Source organism: Balaenoptera ricei, chromosome 20 (genome assembly GCF_028023285.1).
Source record: "Balaenoptera ricei isolate mBalRic1 chromosome 20, mBalRic1.hap2, whole genome shotgun sequence".
Taxonomy (NCBI): domain Eukaryota; kingdom Metazoa; phylum Chordata; class Mammalia; order Artiodactyla; family Balaenopteridae; genus Balaenoptera; species Balaenoptera ricei.
Window position 1 is genome coordinate 46,529,031 of NC_082658.1, and position 19,238 is coordinate 46,548,268.

The following is a 19,238-nucleotide window of genomic DNA, read 5'->3' on the forward strand; positions in this document are numbered from 1 at the left end:
AGGGGCTGCACTGCTCCAGTTCCAAAATCTCTTTCTTGACTTTGAAGCCAAAGGGCCCTCAGAGGGGGCTCTGGGGTCTCCCTGACACCAAAAAGGTGAAGCAAAGGCAAGAAGACAGAAGACCAAGCAGGGCAAGGCGGGCGGCTGGAGGCTCCCCACCCATCCGCGGCGGCCGCCCCTCTCACCTGCTCCACGCAGTCTGGGATCTCCAGCGCACAGGGCAGTGTCCCAGCGCTCTCCACGGCCAGCACATCCTTCAGCAGCTCCTCACAGCCTGTGGATGGACAGACAGCGGAGGGTCAGAGCCTCAGCCCAGTCCGGCAGCTCTGCTTCTTTTTTTTTTTTTTTTTTTGCAGGATCTTAGTTCCCCGACCAGGGATCGAACTTGGGCCCTTGGCAGTGAAAGCACAGAGTCTTAACCACTGGACTGCCAGGGAATTCCCTGGGCAGCTTTGCTTCTGATGAGTAAGCCTTGGGTGGGTACGGCTGCAGGGAGGCAGAGGCCCCAAGTCTCCAAGAGACCAGCTGATCATTCAGAGGCAGAGATGGGGCACCCAGTCTGAAGAGAAGCGAGTCCAGGGCTGGGCAGAGGGAGCCGAGACAGGTCCTTGCCCTCCAGATGTTCTTCCACTGGGACTAACACCATCAGGGAACACACAGAAGACAGACTCCCAGTTGCAGAGGGGAGGCTGGGGCAAAGAGAATCCAGGAGGCCTTCCTGGAGGAGGGGATATAAGAACATACTCCCTGCCTGGCTCACAGGGACTCCAAACACACACAGTCTGGGGCTGCGAGGCTGAGGCCCTCTGCAACCCTGCAAACTCCAGAACATGGAAGGCCACCTTCAGGATGGCGCTACTTGCTGCTGACTCATTACACAGCTGGCCTCCCTCCCCTGAACAAATGCCCCCAAATCATAATGGACAAAGGAGGTGTGATATTGTGATTTATAAGAAATACATATTTGGCCTTCATCTACAGTTTCTAACTCACAGCTCCCAAAACCCTCAGAACTTCCTAAGTGTTGAGAGTGACAAAGGTATCTTTTTATGTTAATGAGGTGACTTGCGGACCCACCTAAGGATGGGGGCTGGCTGCCAAGAGAACCAACCAGGTGATTAGAGGGCTGGACCTTTCAGTCCCAACCTCTGACCTCTGACCTCCAGGGAGCGGCGAGGGCCTGGAGGCTGGATCAATCGCCAATGTCCAATGATTTAATTGATCACGACTATGATGAAGGTTCCACAGAAACCCAAAAGGACCAGGTTCAGAAAGCTTCCGGGTTGGTGACCACATGGAGATTTGGGGAGAGTGGTGCCCTCCGGGAGAGCATGGATGATCTGCACCTTCCCTCATACCTTGCCCCACGCACCTCTTCCATCTGGCTGTTCCTGAGTCATATCCTTTTGCAATAAGCCGGTAATCTAGTAAGTAAAATATTTCTCTGAGTTCTGTGAGCTGCTCTAGCAAATTAATCCAACCCAAGGAGGGGGTTGTGGGAACCTCTGATTTACAGCCAGTTGGTCAGAAGCATAGGTAACAGCCTGGGCTTGTGACTGGCGTCTGAAATGGGGGTGGGGAGACAGTCTTATAGGACTGAGCTCTTAGCCTGTGGAATCTGATGCTACCTCCAGGTAGATGGTGTCAGAATTGAGCTGAATTCTCCTCGGACACCCTGCTGGTGTGAGAAAATTGTTTGTTGGCATGGGAGGAGCCCCTCACCTCCACACATTGGAACTGGTCTCGGAACAGCAAACAGGAGGTCAAACCTGCAAAGCGCCAGCACAGGGACGTGCCGGGCACAGTTAGTGGCGGCCCTATTGAGTCAAACAACTCCATTCAGAAACCTTTCCTGGGGCTGCCGTGTGCGGTCCCCCCAACCTCTCTGCTCACTGCCTTTCGCCCCTCACTTCTATGCAAGGAATTCCTGCTTCCTTCCCACCCGCCCAGACTCTGAGGGACCCCCCAGGCAAGGCTTCGTGCTGCTCTGAGCCACACAGACAGGGAAACACGGCATCCTCCACAGATAACAGCAAGGCCCTGGGACGTCCAGACGTAAACTGTGCTCTCCTCACAGGCTGGTGAGCTGGACCACTCTCTCCAGATGAACAGTTCAGTACTGAGTGGCCACACTCTGATTCCTGCAGGTGTCTCATAACTGCCTTTGAGTGGGGGGAAAACAAGAGGGATTTTTATATTCCCCCCCTAAAGGGAAGAAAGGAAGGAATTCGGAGGAGTTAGGAGGAGGGAGTGGGGAGGAAACAAATGAAGGAAATTCAGAACGGAGGCAGGGAGATGAGGGGACCAGCTCTGTCCAGGTCTGCCTAGAACCGTCCTGGTTTAAAACTGAAGTCCTGTGTCTTGGGAAACTCCTCAGGAGTCTGATCATCCTTGAGGGAGATGACTTCCCTCAGGAGATGGAGGGGGAGAGAGGAGAGGAGAGAAGGGAAAGGAGAGGAGGGGAGAGGAGAGGAGGGGAGAGGAGGGGAGAGGAGAGGAGGGGAGAGGAAAGAAGAGAAAAGAGGAGGGGAGGGGAGAGAAGGGAAAGGAGAGGAGGGGAGAGGAGAGGAAGGAAAGGAGAGGAGGGGAGAGGAAAGAAGGGAAAGGAGAGGAGGGGAGAGGAGAGGAGGGGAGAGGAGGGGAGAGGGGGGAGAGAGAAAGAAAAGGGAAGGGAAGGGGAGGGGAGAGGGGGGAGAGAGAAAGAAAAGGGAAGGGGAGGGGAGGGGAGGGGAGGGAAGGGGAGGGAAGGGAAGGGAGCTGTTCTCGGGAAGGGGACAGACAACAGGAAGGGTAGAAATGCCTGGATGCAGGTGTGGGACCGCATGGCAGAGGTTCAGTGACACCCACAGCCCCTCACCAGCGGGCACAGCTGTGGGAGCCCAAGACCCTTCCCCTCGGCCCCCCTGGGGGAGTCAAGGGCAGAGCCTACTTCTGGAACCCATCCTGGGCTCCTGGGACCCCCGTAGGGGGTAATCTGAGCTGAAACCCAAGCCATGCCAGCCTTCCCAGCCAGACAGGATCCTGGGAGCCCCTAGGACGCCCCTCCCCCCAGAAGACCTCACCTTTCATGGCGAACACCCCTCGGCAGAAGTCCTTGAAGTTGATTCTCCCCAGGTCGTTGGGATCCAAATACTTCACAAGTTTTTCCACCTGTGGAAAGGAAGGAGGGACAGGTGTGAGGCTCCCAGAAATGCCCCAGAGAGTTCACAGAGCTGGCGTGAGGCTGGCCAGGGAGGCTGGGAGGGAGGGAGGGTTTGTCACTTGAACCAAGGGGACGCCAGCAGTCCCCTTCCTAGCCCTGTCCTCCTCGGCGGGGTCAGCACCGGCCCCAGACAGCGGTGGGGCCACTTTATTCTGAGGCTGACAGACAGCACGAGTGAGGAAAATCAAATCCATCACCGCAGTGCTCAGAACCCGGGTTTGTTTGGCCTGAGCTTCCGTCTCCAAGTTATTTCTCAAAGACTGGCACGTGGAAAACAAACACTGATTTTTTTTAACTTAGCAGTTTCTTTCATACAAAAATAATACAAATTCACTGCAGAAACTCTAGAAAAGACAATGTATCAAACCCCTCCCCTTGGGCTTCCCTGGTGGCGCAGTGGTTAAGAATCCGCCTGCCAATGCAGGGGACACGGGTTCAATCCCTGGTCCGGGAAGATCCCACATGCCGCGGAACAACTAAGCCCGTGCACCACAACTACTGAGCCTGCACTCTAGAGCCCGCGAGCCACAACTACTGAAGCCACAACTACTGAAGCCCACGCACCTAGAGCCCGTGCTCCGCAGCAAGAGAAGCCACGACAACGAGAAGCCCGCGCACCACAATGAAGAGTAGCCCCCGCTCACAGCAACTAGAGAAAGCCCGTGCACAGGAATGAAGACCCAACACAGCCAAAAATAAAAACAAATAATGAATTGAAAACAAAAACAAAAAACCTCCCCTTTCCCACTTTTCTTTAAAACACATAGTTCTAACCACTTTTTTTTTTTTCTAGTTCTGAGACACCCTTGATCTACAGGGAGGAAATAATTATGTGACATACATATCCATTATTTAAAAATTACAAATTACAAATCAAGATTTAAGGCAAAGCCAATTATGGTCAAGATAGCAGCTACATCTGCAGAATTGTGCAGGAGGAAGACACCAGGGTCGTCTCTCTGTCTTGATCTAGGGTCTGGCTACACAGTGAAAACTCACTGAGCTGTCCACTTGTGGTCAGTGCACTTTTCTGTCCTATTTGTACCTTATACTTCAATAAAAAGTGTTAAAAAAATAAATTTGTAAATAAGGTGTAGCCCAAAGGAATCTGCCATTCCTGATGTTGGGAAGTTTCTCCCCTACTTAACAGTATATCAGAAACACCTCCCCTCCCTGCCCAGTGGGTACCACTCACATTTTTAGTGGTTATAAAATATTCTGCTCAGTAGATATACCATAATTTACTTATTAACCACCCATAATAGTTGGGCATTTTGGTTATTTCCAACTTTTTGCTGTTACAACTCATCTTTGGGGGGTTCTACAGCTGTGCGAATGACCAATGGACTCCTCGGCCTTTTAGAACCTTGACTTCCTGTTGTTCCATATCCCACCTCAGCCACCCAGGCCCCTTGGCCACAGTGAGGACCCAGGCATCACCGTTGCTTGTCCCTCCTCCAACATCACTCACTCAAATGTACTACTCCCTGACTGCATCCTTCCTCCCTTCCCACCAAACTCCTCAACATGGCCTACAACACCATATATTTTCTGGCCCCTCCAGCCAAATCTCCTCTCACTGTTTCTTTCACTCACTGCATTCTAGCCACACTGGCCTTCAGTCAGCTCCTCAAGCAAGCCAAGCTCTTTTCTGCCTCAGGGCCTTTGCACATGCTGTTCTCTATATCTCAAATGCTTGTCCTCCCCATTCATCATCTGGCAATGTCTGTTTATCCCACAGGTCTCCATTTGTACCTCTATGGAATGTTTCTCCTGGACAAGCCCATCCTGCCCATCTAATTAGGGCCTACCCCACTGTTACCCTGCCTTGTAGCACCCTATACTTTTCTTTCAGAACCATTTGTTGCAATATGTAATTATATGTTTATGTGATAGTTTTATTAATTTGTAGCTTCCCCCCACCCCTCTAGAAAGTAAGCTCCTTGAGATCAAGGATCATGTTTATTTTGATCACCACTGCATACCTTGTAGCTCCCACCATTACTGGCATGTAATAGAAGCTTCATAAATATTTGTTGAATAAATGAAAATAAATGGTTCTACAAGACATCTAAGTTTTTAAGCCTTTTGATAACAGTTGCCAAATTGTTCTCTGTAAAGATGTCTCAATTTAGTCTTTGATCAGAGCATCTGACTTCAAACTTGTGAGCTCTGGGTATTTTTTCCTAGTTTTTGTCAATGGCCGATTTTGTCAGAACCCGTTTTTTCCCCCTGAAAGTTCCAATACCTGAAATGCAGCCTCTTGATATTTCTTCCAGAAGCCCACTTCTAAATCAACCTGTAATTTAGTGGCAGCCCCTCTACAGCACACCTGCATTCATTTACTTATTTATTCAGTAAGGACGACTCGGTACCGCCTATAAGCCGGGCACTCTGCTGGGGGGTGATGGTAGTTGCTGGCCCCTCTGGCTAACCACACACGGTCACGTGGACACACACGTGCACACACTCTCACATGCTGGTGGTCAGGCACCTTGCCCCTCTCCCCCGTAATCACCATCAGTATCTAAAGCACAGTCGGGCAAGGATGAGCTCTTTCCCAGAGTCCTTTGGGGCTGGGTTGCAGGTGGAGGGCATGAAAGCACTTTGGAAACTGTAGACATAGCATGTAGGGAAAGGATTACCGTCACTGTTGTTATTGTTAATACTGTCACGGCAGACACCCTCCAGCCACCATACCGCCCACCGCATTCTCCGAAGCCCAAGCCATCCTGGGGGATTCACCTATCCACAAGGACCACGTTTCCTGCATGCCCACAGTACACTTTTCTAGTGCGGCAGTTGCAGCAGGGGTCTGAAGCCCGCTCCAATTATGGGGACACACCCAGTGGGGTTTGGAAGATGAGTGAGCAAGGGAAGACCCTATATAAACATCCCTCCTCCCTCCCTGACCTTGGTGGCCCTGAGCTTGTACCTCTGTCCCAGCTGACCCTGCTTTTCCACTCGGGTGTGACTCTGGGGGTGAGGGGTGGGCAGAGGCTGTGCATTGTCTCTCTGTGACCCCCCCCTGAACCTGGCACCTAGCAGGCCCTTGGGAAAGGCTGGAAGAATTCCAGAGCAGGAGGAAGGTGGCTTTCTGCCAGCTCCCGCCCTGGCTGGCGCCTCCTCAGCATTGCGGCTGTCCCCACCCTCCCAGCCAGGCAGCCTCTGACACTGCCAGGCAATGATGTGGCTTCTGAGAATAGAAATGCCCAGATGCCACCTGCAGGGCTGTGGGGAACCCACCCACCCTCCCAGCTGGTGCCCCGCCTCCTCTCCTCCTGCCCTCTCGTCAGCGGCATTCTAGGGGGTCTATGAATGCAGGGATGGGCTGGGGCTCCCGGTGTTCACCCCTACAATCCTCTCCAAGGTTGGGGGTTATGCTTTAATTATTTATCTCTGATGTGAGACGAGGGCAGAGTCGTCACTGAGTGTTGAATGGCTGATGTGGAGGCCCAACCTCAGATCCACGTAAGGGGCAGCAGGCTGTGGATTCAGATTCAGATTCTGTAATCCATGGAGTCCGCAGCTCCCCAGGGCTGGGAGACACTGTGGGGCCAGGCTATCGGTCCTCCTGCCTCCAGGGAAAGCCAGCCTGGAGCAGAGGTGCCAGGGCGCTCGATGACAGGCAGATAGATGGGGTCCTGGGGACCACTTCAAAGTCCCTGGAACACCCCTGAGCGGTGGGCCCAGGACTCCCACAGGGCTCTTCAAAGAGCAAAGGTCCCAGAAAGCAATGGGTATGAAGGTGCCACACCAACCATTACACAGCCCTTTAGAAAACAGGCAGGGTTCACCGAGGGCTTGCCATGAACTCTGGCTGGACTAGCCTCATTTTTTTTTTTTTTTTTTTTGGGCTGCGCCGGGCAGCTTGCAGGATCTCAGTTCCTCAACCAGGGACTGAACCTGGGCCCTCGGCAAAGAAAGTGCGGAGTCCTAACACTGGACCACCAGGGAAGTCCCTGGACCCATCTCATCTGATCCTCACACCAAACTCAATAGCAGCTACTATTTTACAGTTGAGGAAACTGAGGCTCAGACATTTAGAGACGTTATGACACTTAGAGCAGTGGTCCCCAACCTTTTTGGCCCCAGGGACCGGTTTCGTGGAAGACAATTTTTCCCACGGACGGGGCTGGGGGAGGGGTACATGGCTCAGGCGGTAACGTGACCGATGGGGAGCGACGGGGAGCGGCAGATGAGGCTTCGCTCGCTGGCCCGCCGCTCACCTCCTGCTGCGCGGTCTGGTACTGGTCCGCGGACCGGGGGTTGGGGACCCCTGACTCAGAGAATCCCTGTAGTGGTAACTCTTCCTTGACCCCAAGCCCCGCTGACCCGAGTATCAGCCTCTGCACCCTACTGCCTTCCACAGAGGCAGGCTCTTGCCAGGTTGCACCAAAGTATGTTTCAACCCACCCCCCCTCCGTCCTCTTGTATATCGAGGAGCATTACCCCCTAAGGCTGGAGCCCCTCACCTTGATCACCAAGAGTGTCAACCTTCCTGGACACTAGATAAACTTTTGCTGGTACCCCCGAGGGCAGGGGTGCGCTCAGCTGACCCAGCCCTTGAGTCGGCAGACGGGGAAGCCAAGTCGAGGGGAGGGGGAGGGGCTTGCTCAAGGTCACACGGTGAGAACAGCAAATAACCACCCACGGGTGGTCTTCGTGGTGAACCGGGGCCCCAGATGCTGGGGGCCTGCCCGCGGGCTGGGGGAGCGGGGCGCACACACCACGCAGGGCTGGGCTGCGCTGGGGGCGCGCCGGGCTCCCAGGCGGGAGGGCTGGGCGCACCGGGCCTGCCAGGGGCGGCGGGAGCAGCTCTTGCTGCTGGAGCTCACACAGCGGGGCCGCTGAGCTGGCTGCCAGGGAAACTGCTTGTTTCCCTGGCAGTAAAACATTGATCCTCCTTTTTCGGGCCACACAATTAGCAGGCTTCCCCTTCTATTTCGGTTGCCTTTCTCTTCAGGCTGATTTTTTTCCCCCGCTCATTCCCCCGAGGTCACATCTCTTCTAGCTCAGACCAGACGATGTTCAGAGCTTCACGGCCACTGCCCTCTGATCACCAGCCAGATCCTCCCTGAGCGTGGGCCCGGTAACCCACGCCTCTCCAATTTTTTTTTTTAAATTTTTATTTATTTATTTATGGCTGCATTGGGTCTTCGTTCCGGCGCGTGGGCTTTCTCTAGTTGCCGCGACTGGGGGCTACTCTTCGTTGTGGTGCGCGGGCTTCTCATTGTGGTGGCTTCTCTTGTTGCAGAGCACGGGCTCTAGGCGCGCGGGCTTCAGTAGTTGTGGCACGTGGGTTCAGTAGTTGTGGCATGCGGGCTCAGTAGTTGTGGCTCGCGGGCTCTAGAGCGCAGGCTCAGCAGTTGTGGCGCACGGGCTTAGTTGCTCTGTGGCATGTGGGATCTTCCCAGACCAGGGCTCGAACCCGTGTCCCCTGCACTGGCAGGTAGATTTTTAACCACTGCGCCACTAGGGAAGTCCTCGCCTCCCCAATTTTGACATGTTCAAGCCAGACGGACTCAAGCGAGCTATTATCTGAGCAAGGGAGATAAGCTGGCTCAGTCTGCAGGTCTAATAAATGTTAGCCATTAAATTATTAATCAAACAAATGCTTAGTAACTCCTCTTTGATGCCAGGCCTGCTCTAAGCACTGTATACATACAAACTCAACGAAGCCTCACAACCATCTCAGAAGATACTATTATTATTCCCATTGTACAGGTGAGGACACTGATGCTCAGGAAGGCTGTCATTCAGGGTCAAGGTCACACAGCTAGTAAGAGGCAGAGCTGGGATTTGAACACAGGCTGCCTGGCTCCAGAGTTTATGCTCTTAACGAATAATTACTATTATTTCTACTAATATAATGATAATCACTATTATTATCACAAGCTTGGGGCTTGCTCTGACCAGAGAAAGGATAAATTCGTATTCTGCTCTCTCTCTGTTTTTTCTGCCTGTGCCACCTGGCTTATGGGATCTTAGTTCCCCAACCAGGGATCGAACCCAGGCCCACAGTAGTGAAAGTGCAGAGCCTTAACCAGGGAATTCCCAATTCTGCTGTCTTTTCACCTAGAAAAACTGAGTCCAAAGAGCCTTTGTTTAAGAATTTGAATATTTAGGGTCCCTGGCAATCCAGGGGTTAGGACTCCACGCTTTCACTGCCACGGACCCGGGTTCAATCCTTGGTTCGGGAACTAAGAACCCAGAAGCCACGCAGCGCAGCCAAAAAAAAAAAAAGTTTTTTTAGCGCAGTGGCAGAAAAATTTGAATGTTTAAAGGAAAAAGTGTAATTTCAAATGCTGTATTGCTAAAGCACAAGTCTCCAACTAGCATCCCAAATGAGGCTTATAGACAGACTTAAATATTTAAAATGAACTGCCAAGATCCAAAAGGCTTCTGGTGCAGGTTAAGATGGAGTCAGTAACACTACACCCTGTCTCTTTCACTGATTATAACTAAAAACTCTGGACAGAATACATAAAGCAACTATACAAGGACTCTGCAAAGTAAATCGTAACAGGCAAACTGGGAGAAAAATTAAAACTTGAAGTAAACAACAACAAAAACCAAAAACAAACCAAAAAACTTGAAGTAAGATGAATACGGTGGTAAGTCCCCTGATTTATTTTTTCTCACATATTTTCCAGCCTAGACTCAGGTAGCTCAAACCCCAGAACTGCACGGCAGATATGAACAGAAAAAGCTCCAAAAGAAACCCTCTCTTTTAGTTTTTTTTTTTGGCCTCACTGCGCAACATGCGGGATCTTAGTTCCCCGACTAGGGATCGAACCCATGCCCCCTGCAGTGGAAGTGCGGAGTCCTGACCACTGGACCGCTAGGGAATTCCCTGAAACTCTCTCTTTTTGACGAGAGGTCAGGGAAGGGGGCCCTTTTGGGACAGAGAGAGTGGGAGAAATGTTTTTGTTTCTATTTTTGTTTTTAATTCCCTTTCCCAGCCCTACCCCAAGCCGCAGTCTCAGAGGTGGGTGGTAGCAGCAGCTACAGCACCAGGCAGCCACCTAAAACTTGGAGAGGAGGAAAATCTTTCTCTGTGGAATGATAAACTTGGAAAAACGGTCCCTGTGGTCAAAATGGGGAGGGGGAATTCCTGTTACACGTTTCTCTCGTTTTCCTCTCACCACTGCATCCTGCAGGTAGACCAGTCATGGGAGGTGTGAAACAGCACAGCGTGGCCAAGACCTCAGATTTCTAACCAAAGGACCAGGAAGAGGGGCTCCTGGGAGCTTGTGGGGGGCGAGGATCACAGAGAAGAGAGAGTTTGAGATTAGGATCCGATAAGTTGTACTTGAAGTCCTGGGCCCACTCCTGAGCTGCATATACATGGAACTAACCCAAAATAGTATGCCAAAGGCTTTGAGAACTGAACTACAGAGTAGACAGTGAACAGACCGGCCCCAGGAGAGTGCACACTTGAGGTGGATCCAAATAGCACTTCAAAGGCTTTGAGAACTAAACTGACTGAGCAGCTCAGAGGGCAGGTTGGGATCTGAGGTTTCAACCTAACTGGGTTGATTTCCTGATTAAAAAAAAACAAACAAAAATTAATATTCTTCAGAGTATTTTAACAGGACCCAGAGTCTCATAATATAATATTCAGAATGTCCAGGACACAATCCAAAATTACTCGACATGCAAAGAGACAGGAAAACCTCAGCAATGCACAAGAGAAAAGATAATAAATACCAACCCCAAGATGACCCAGATGTTATCATTAGTAGATGGAGACTTTAAAGCAATTATAACCACATTCCATGAAGGAAAGGTGAACAATCTTAAAACAAATGGAAATATAGAAATTCTCAGCAGAAAAACAGAAGCTATGAAAAAGAACTGAATGGAAATTTTGGAATGGAAAAATACAATAACTGAAATATTTAAAATTCACTAGATGGGATCAGTAGCAGAATGGAGATGACAGAAAAAACAGTTGGTGAACTTGAAAACAGTGCAGTAGAAATGATCTAATCTGAGCAAGGAAAATTACCAAAGATTAAGAGGAACATTATGTAAGAGGGTCAACTCACTAAGAAGATATAACAATCCTAAATGTGCATGTACCTAACAACAGAGCTTCAAAACACATGAAGCAACAACTAACAGAACTGAAAGGAGAAACAGACAAATTGACAATTATCATTGGAGACTTTAGCACTTCTCTTCAGTCATCAATAAAACTAGTTAGATTGAAAATCAACAAGGATATAAAAGAACTGAACAACACCATTAACCAGTTTAACCTAATTGACATTTATAGAACTCTCAGTTAATAACAGCAGAATACATATTATTTTCATGTGCGCATGGAACATTCACCAAGATAGATCATATCCTGGGGCCATTAAACAAAACTTAACAAATTTAAAAGAACTGAAATCATATAAAGTATGTGTTCTGACCATATTGAGCACATACTCAATATGTGCATTGAGCATCTTTATGACTATTGCCTTGAACTCTTTATCAGGTAGATTGCTTATCACAACTTCACTTGGTTCTTCTTCTGGCGTTTTATCTTGTTCCTTCATTTGGAATATATTCCTCAGTTGCCTTATTTTGCCTAATTCTCTTTTTATTTCTATGTATTAGGTAGGTCAGTTACATTTCCTGACCTTGGAGAACTAGCCTTATGTAGGAGATGTCTTATGGGGCCCAGCAGTGCACTCCCCTCTGGTCACCACAGCTGTATGCTCTAGGGGTGCCCCCTGTGTGGGCTGCACGGTCCCTTCTATTGTGGTGGGCTGACTACTGTGTACACACTGGTAGGTATGGCTGGCTTCCAGCCCAATTGGTTGCCAGGCCCTACCTAGTGTGGAGGCTGCTGGCCACTGGTGGGCGTGGCTGGATGCAGAGCCCAGGGTTATGGGCTAGTGCCGGCCCACTGGTTGGTGGAGCCAGGTCCTGGGGTCATTGGTGGGGGGCCAGGAGTCCTGGAGCTGGTATCAGTCTGCTGGTGGGCAGGGCTGGGTCCCTACAACTAGCTTTGGGGTCCTGGAGGTCCTAGGGCTACTGCTAGCCTACTGGTGGGGAGGGCCAGGTCCCAGGGTGCCTGGGAGGCTCAGGGTGCCTACAGCAGCTAGCCTGCTGGTGGGTAGCGCTGTGTCCCTGCCCAGCTACCTGCTTAGCCTAGGGTGGTCCCAGGACTGGTGCTGACCAGCTGGTGGGCGTGGCCGGGTCTCAGGGCTAACAAGCTAGAGGGAGGACTCCAGCACGGCACTTGTCAGCACCAGTGTCCTCATGGTAGAATGAGCTCCCAAAGATGGCTGCTGCCAGTGTCTGTGTCCCCAGGGTGAGTCCCAGTTGCCTCCTGCCTCTCTGGGAGGCTCCCCAAGATCAGCAAGTGGGTCTGACCCAGTCTCCTTTCAAATTACTGCTTCCGTCTGGGGTCTTGGAGTGTGAGATTTTGTGTGCACCCTTAAGGGCAGAGTCTCTATTTCCTACAGCCCTCTGGCTCTCCTATAAGCAAGCCCTGCTAGCCTTCAAAGCCAAACATTCTGGGGGCTCATCTTTCAGATGCAGGACCCACAGGCTGGGGAGCCCAATGTGGGGCTCAGACCCCTCGATCCTTGGGCAGAACCTCTGCAATTATGATTATCCTCCTGTTTGTGGGCCACCTACACGGGAGTGTGGGTTTTGACTCTACTGCGTCTCCACCCCTCCTATCCATCTTGCTGTGGTTCCTTCTTTATATCTTCATTTGTAGATCTTTTCTGCTAGTTTTCAGGTCATTCTTATCAATAGTTGCTCTGTAAATAGTTGTGATTTTGGTGTGCCCATGGGAGGAGGTGAGCTCAGGGTCTTCCTACTCTGCCACCTTGGCCCAAACCTCTCCGTCTTACAGACTTTAAAATTAATAGGTTAATAAGTACAGAGGATTTTTAGGGGAGTGAAAATACTCTGTATGATATTACAGTTGACCCTTGAACAACAGGGGTTTGAACAGCATGGGTCCACTTATATGTGGATTTTTTTTCAATAAATTACATACAATACTGTATGATCTGTGGTTAGTTGAATCTGTGGATGCAGAACCACAAATACAGAGGAAACGCGGATACAGAGGGCCAACTGCGGGACTTGAGCATCTGAAGATTTCGGTATCCACGCGGGTCCTAGAACCAATCCCCCTCGGATACTGAGGGACCTATTTAATGATGGACATATGTCATTACACGTTTGTGCAAACCCGCAGAATATACAATATATATTTGTATATTATTTATATATATAAGTAAATTTATTTATATATGAATGATACAACACAGCCACAACCAAGTGGGGTTTATCCCCCAAGGCTGGTTCAACATTTGACCATCAACCGATGGAATCTAAAGATGACTAAAGAAAAAAAACCACACGATCATTTCAATCAATGCTGACAAAGCAACTGACAAATTTGACATCCATTCATGATAAAAACTCTCAGCCAACTCAGAATAGAAGGGAACTTCCTTATTCCAGAGGAATGAAAACTGATGTTCACACACAAAAAACTATACACGAATGTCAGCATTATACACAATCGCCAAAACCTGGAAATATCTCAAATGTCCTCCGACAGTGAATGGATAAGCAAATTGTTCTGTAATAAAAAGGAGCAACTGATAACAGATGGATGAATCTCAAACGCATTATGCTGGGCAAAAGACGCCAGTCTCAAAAGGTTACAAATGACGATTCCACTGACGTAGAAAGGCAAAACTATAAAGACAGAGAACAGGTCAGTGGCTGCCAAGGGCAAGAAGGAGGGGAGAGTTTGAATACAAAAGGGCAGCACCAGGGAATTTGGGGGGTGAACTGTTCTGTACCCTGATTGTGGTGGTGGTTACAGGAATCTATGCAAATATTAAAATTCATGGAATCATATGTCCCCTCCCCCAACAAAAAGTGAAATTTACTATTTGTAAAGCTAAAATTTTTTAAATCTAATTTATTTTTTTAGTTTTTATTTTTTGGCTGCACCGCACAGCATGTGGGATCTTAGTTCCCTGCCCAGGGATCGAAACTGCACCCCTTCACTGGAAGGCAAAGTCTTAACCACTGGACCGCCAGGGATGTCCTAAAATATATATGTATATATTTTTATAAATTTATTTATTTTTGGCTGCACTGGGGTCTTCGTTGCTGTGTGCGGGCTTTCTCTAGTTGCAGCGAGTGGGGGCTACTCTTCGTTGCGGTGCGCGGGCTTCTCATTGCGGTGGCTTCTCTTGTTGCGGAGCAAGGGGTCTAGGCGCGCGGGCTTCAGTAGCTGTGGCTCGTGGGCTCACTAGTTGTGGCGCATGGGCTCTAGAGCGCAGGCTCAGTAGTTGTGGCGCACAGGCTTAGTTGCTCCGCGGCATGTGGGATCCTCCCGGACCAGGGCTCGAACCTGTGTCCCCTGCATTGGCAGGCGGATTCTTAACCACTGCGCCACCAGGGAAGTCCTAAAAAAATTTTTTTTTAATCGAGGAAACTGCACACACGGAGTAGGTTATCTGGCTTTTCTTAAAGATTTGGAAACACTTCCCCACAGCAACAATGGGTCACAGCTGTGTTAGAGCATACTCTTTAGACAGGCCTCTGCTCTGCTCCCCAGTATGCCACAGTAACCCCCAAACCCCAAGTTCCCACCCCTAGTCCCCCCCACCCCCCAGGCTGCTTCCCTTCCTGGGCCTGTGGGCATCCTGGGGAGTCCTGCTGCCCTAGGGCGACCCCCAGCTGGGCTGAGCCCCTGAAGTTTTCTGCACCAGCAAAAGGAGTTCCAGGGATGGGCTTGGGGGAGGGCAGAGTTGAAACTCCCCAGCATAAAAAAGCAGCTGCAAAGGAAGGCAGGCAGGTAAAGAGGGGAGGCGCAGGCCCCTGGAGGGTCAGGGTTCCTTGAGACTCCCTGGGCCAGGCCAGGAAGTGCTTTCAGCTCTGGCAGGAGCCCTGCGACCACCACTGGGAGTCCTGTGTCCCACACAGAGCTTAGACTGCCTTCAAAGTGCTTCTGGGGAGGAGGCCCCCTGGAGGGGCTGAGGCAGCTGGTGGAGCTGAGACCCACTGGGGGAAGACACATGGATGGGGGCATCCTGAATCCCAGGATTAGCTGGACAGTATTCCGCTGGGAGGGGGCTGGTGGGGAAGGACGTGGCCGGCTGCAAAGGGAGCAGAGTGGAGAGAGGGGTTCCAGTCAAGGCAAGAGTTCTGGCGTGTGGGAGGCAAGGTGGGGTGAGCATATGGGAAGCGGGGTGTCATCAAGAATGAGGCCAGGGAGAGAGGGAACAGGGTCTGAAGGAGAAGGGCTTGGAAGCCACGCCCAGGAGGCTGCACTTTATCCCCAAGGTCTGGAGGCACAGACACAGCAGTGACAGTCACAAGTGCCGCAGCTCCCAGCTGAAGAGCGCTTCCTAGGTGTCAGGCGTTAACGTCTCGCTCCGTCCCTCCTTACAGTCCAGCCGTCTGGATAGAAAGAGCTGGGTCACTTCCATCTTTTTCCCACCACCCCAGGGGTTCCTGTCCTCCCTCCGGCCCCAGCGCCACACGCTCAGGGCTGCTTGTTTATCCACTTTCCCAGGCAGCCCAGCTGCCTGACGTCAGGGCACACAATGGGGCCCTGTATTCTGGAGCCCCTACCCCCATCCCCAAGGGACAGAGGGCACACGGGGAGGGGGAGGCAGCCACCCGCCCTCTCCATTAATTCTCAGGACGGGGAGAAGAAGGGGAGGGAAGTCAGGCCAGAGTTTCAGCAAAACCAGCTGGAGACAAGGACAGGGAGGGGTTCCCAAGTGGTCCTGCCAGGTCCTGCTCCTCTGGACCCAGCTGCAGACCACCCCCAGCCTCCAGAAGCCCACTCTCCCCCCGGGAAAGGCTGTCCCACGGAACCCGCCAGACTTGCCCTGACTGGGCCACAGGTGGGTGGGGAAAAGCGCCTTGTACGAAGCACCCTGAGGTGTCAGGAGCTGGGGGCTTAGGGTCAGCTTTGTAATTCGTGGGGCCAGTGCAAATGGAACCATCAGGCCCCTCGTTCAAAATTTATTTGCAATTTCAAGATGGTGACCGCAGAGCATTAAGCCCCGTGTGACTGCACAGGTCACCTGCCAGTAAAGCCGGCTCCGCTGGGGCTTCAGTACGTCCTCATGGTGTGACCTTGAGGCCTCAGCTTCCACGTCTACAGTGCACTCCTGAGCAGCTCACAGGACTATTCTGAGGCTCGAGTGAGACTGTGGCTCAGAAAAGGACCCAGTAGAGTGTAGAGCGCCACGGAAGTGTCCCGTGCAGAGGGGCATAAAGGGGGACGTGGCGGCGAGCCTCCACCCTGGCAGCAGCAGGTAGAGGGCAGCCAGCCAGCAGGGAGGCTGAGGGGTGGCCTTGCAGTGAGGGTTAAGGTGGTAAAGTAGGGCGGCTCCAAGCCCCTTTGTCTCAGGGATGCTGTGCTTCCCTGGCCCTCAGTCCCGTACTAGCTCTGCCATCAGTGACCTCACAGAGTGGTCTTGGAGAGACCCCTCCCTCTCTGGGCCTCAGTTTCCCCACTTGGAAAATGAGGGCATTGAAGCCATTAATGTTGAAGGTCTCTTCCGTTCTGAAGTCTGTAGGATTGTAATGTTTTCCCAGGGAAGTCTGGGGGTGGGCAAGGGGTTAGGCAGATAAAGAGAAGAAAATCAGAGAAATAGATGAAGTAACGGGCTGGGAGCAAATGTCTCCATCCAACGTGGCTTCACTAGGGACCCGGTAAATAAATGGCGTGGGAACCCTGGAGTGTGCCCCTAGGGGATTACTCAACTGCTCTGAGCCTTTTACTTCCCCTCTTCTATAAAGTCAAGAAATTATGACAAGGGGCTTCCCTGGAGGCACAGTGGTTAAGAATCCGCCTGCCAGTGCAGAGGACAAGTGTTCGAGCCCTGGTTGGGGAAGATCCCACATGCCGTGGAGCAACTAAGCCCGTGCGCCACAACTACTGAGCCTGCGCTCTAGAGCCTGCGAGCCACAACTACTGAGCCCACGTGCCACAACTACTGAAGTCCGCATGCCTAGAGCCCGTGCTCCGCAACAAAAGCCACCGCAATGAGAAGCCTGCGCACCACAATGAAGAGTAGCCCCCGCTTGCTGCAACTAGAGAAAGCCCGCGCACAGCAACAAAGATCCAACACAGCCAAAAATAAAATAAAAATAAAATAAATAAATTTAAAAAAAAAAAAGAAATTATGACAAGGACTGAAGCAGATCTTGTTGGTCACCTCTATGCTGCCCCTCCTCTTCTCCCTCCCCTTTGGGCAGCCCTGATGTGGCTGAGATGAACAGTTGCCTTGGGGGCACCTCAACCCCAGGGCACAAGTCCTGATTGGACCAAGCCAGTCAGGTGGGCTCAGCCCCCTTGCCAGTGATTGGCTTAGGCAAAAGCACGTTGTACATTTCTGGCCAATGAGACATGAGGAAACATCTGCAGGAGGCTTCTGAGAGAGGTTTTCTTTGATGATGGGAAAAAGAAAAGACAACTCACAGGAAGTGCTCCCCGCCCTTCTTGACCTCTTGGAGAGGAGACACCACCCTGGGCCTCCCTGTGGGAGCTGATGGAACGGGGTTGGGTCCTGGATGATGCCTCTGAAGCCCTGAAGGAACCAGCCCTGGAGCTGCCCTAACACTGGGCCCAAGTGCTAGGACAAAGGATACATTTCCTCAGCATATAAGCCATTTTGCATTGGTTCCTAGTTCGTAAAGTGGTGGGTTCGGGGGGATGCTGACAGATGAAGGACCCCTCGTTTAGCAGCTGCAGGGGTTAAAGGCGGTGGTGGGAGGGTGGCTGCGGGAGTGAAGCGCTCAGCGCACAACGGAGAGCGGCCATGGGGTTGGGGTGCCTCTGGCCAGGTGGCCAGGAGGGCCAGTCACATGGCACCCAGGCCACCACCTCCAGGGCTGAAAATGCCCTCCTTTATGAGACCCCCAGTGTGTCCCAGTGTCACCGGGCGGCCCCTCATTCACAGCCTGGCTTCTGCTGACCAGAATCCCTTAGGCCACCCAAAAGGGCTTTGTTTGGTGTCTGAACAGTAATGAAAGGGTTAGAAGCCCAGGTGGTCTCTGAGGTAAACCGGCCTATGCATTCATCTGTCCCTCTGTCCATTCCTTTAGCAAATGTCTCCTCGGCTCCTCAGCCCGACTGCCCTGTGGGGAGACAGACCAGCTCCCAGGAGGCTCCCAGGAAAGGGACAGCTGTCCTGATATATTTTTGAGTGAAATAAAAATAGCCTAGGGAATAGCACAGAAGTGTGTAGATGACTGTTAACACTGCCACAAGCCCAGGGGCAGTATAATGTCACCTCCTCCACTTACCAGCTGTGTGACCAAGGGTGACTGACTCAACCTCTCTGAGCAATAGCGTCTGCCTCACGGGGTGTTAGGATTTAAAGGGAAAAACATCGAGACTTAGCCTGGAACCTGGCACAGAGCAAACTCTAGATAAATGGGTGTGTTCCAGGCACACCGTGCCCGGAGGCTGGTCACGAAGCTGTAAACACAGGTTACCTCCTTCCGCTGGGATGGCAGTCCTTTCACCTCTTCTTTCTACATTCTTTAATTGGTTGAATTTTTAAAATGAATTGGGGACTTCCCTGGTGGTGCAGTGGTTAAGAATCCACCTGCCAATGCAGGGGACACAGGTTCGAGCCCTGGCCTGGGAAGATCCCACACGCCCTTCTGCAGAAGCTGGCTGGCCCTCCTGGAGCCCCGACCCCGAGGCGGGGCATAATGGCAATCCCAGGGGGCTGCCCCATCTCAGGCTTACTCGCCCCCATTTCCTCTCTGCTGCAACCGTCCCTTCTCGCAGCCACCCCCATGCAAAGCCCCCGGGGAAATTTCCTCGGGGCCAGCAGGGCCAAATGGTGGTGCAGGGTAGGGTGGGGTAGCTTCGAGTTCATTTATTTCGAGGGAGCTCTTTGCAGACGCAAAGTTCTCTTCCCATCAGCACAGCAGTAAAAAAAAGGGAGGCAAGAGGCCTCATACACAATTTACGCCCTAATTTATAACTTATATCTCTCCCCCCAGAGAAAGTGGGTCG

General features: G+C 51.6%; 1 protein-coding gene across 1 annotated transcript in view; it reads right to left on the minus strand.

Annotated features, from left to right (window-relative positions):
• RAB11FIP4 (RAB11 family interacting protein 4) overlaps nucleotides 1-19,238 on the minus strand; it is a 120,892-nt gene that overhangs the window by 82,513 nt on the left and 19,141 nt on the right. The window contains exons 2-3 of the mRNA XM_059906485.1: nucleotides 3,063-3,150; nucleotides 186-274 (exon numbers count right to left, since the gene is read on the minus strand). Coding sequence (XP_059762468.1) covers nucleotides 186-274; nucleotides 3,063-3,150 — 177 coding nt within the window. The remainder of the gene's footprint in view (nucleotides 1-185; nucleotides 275-3,062; nucleotides 3,151-19,238) is intronic.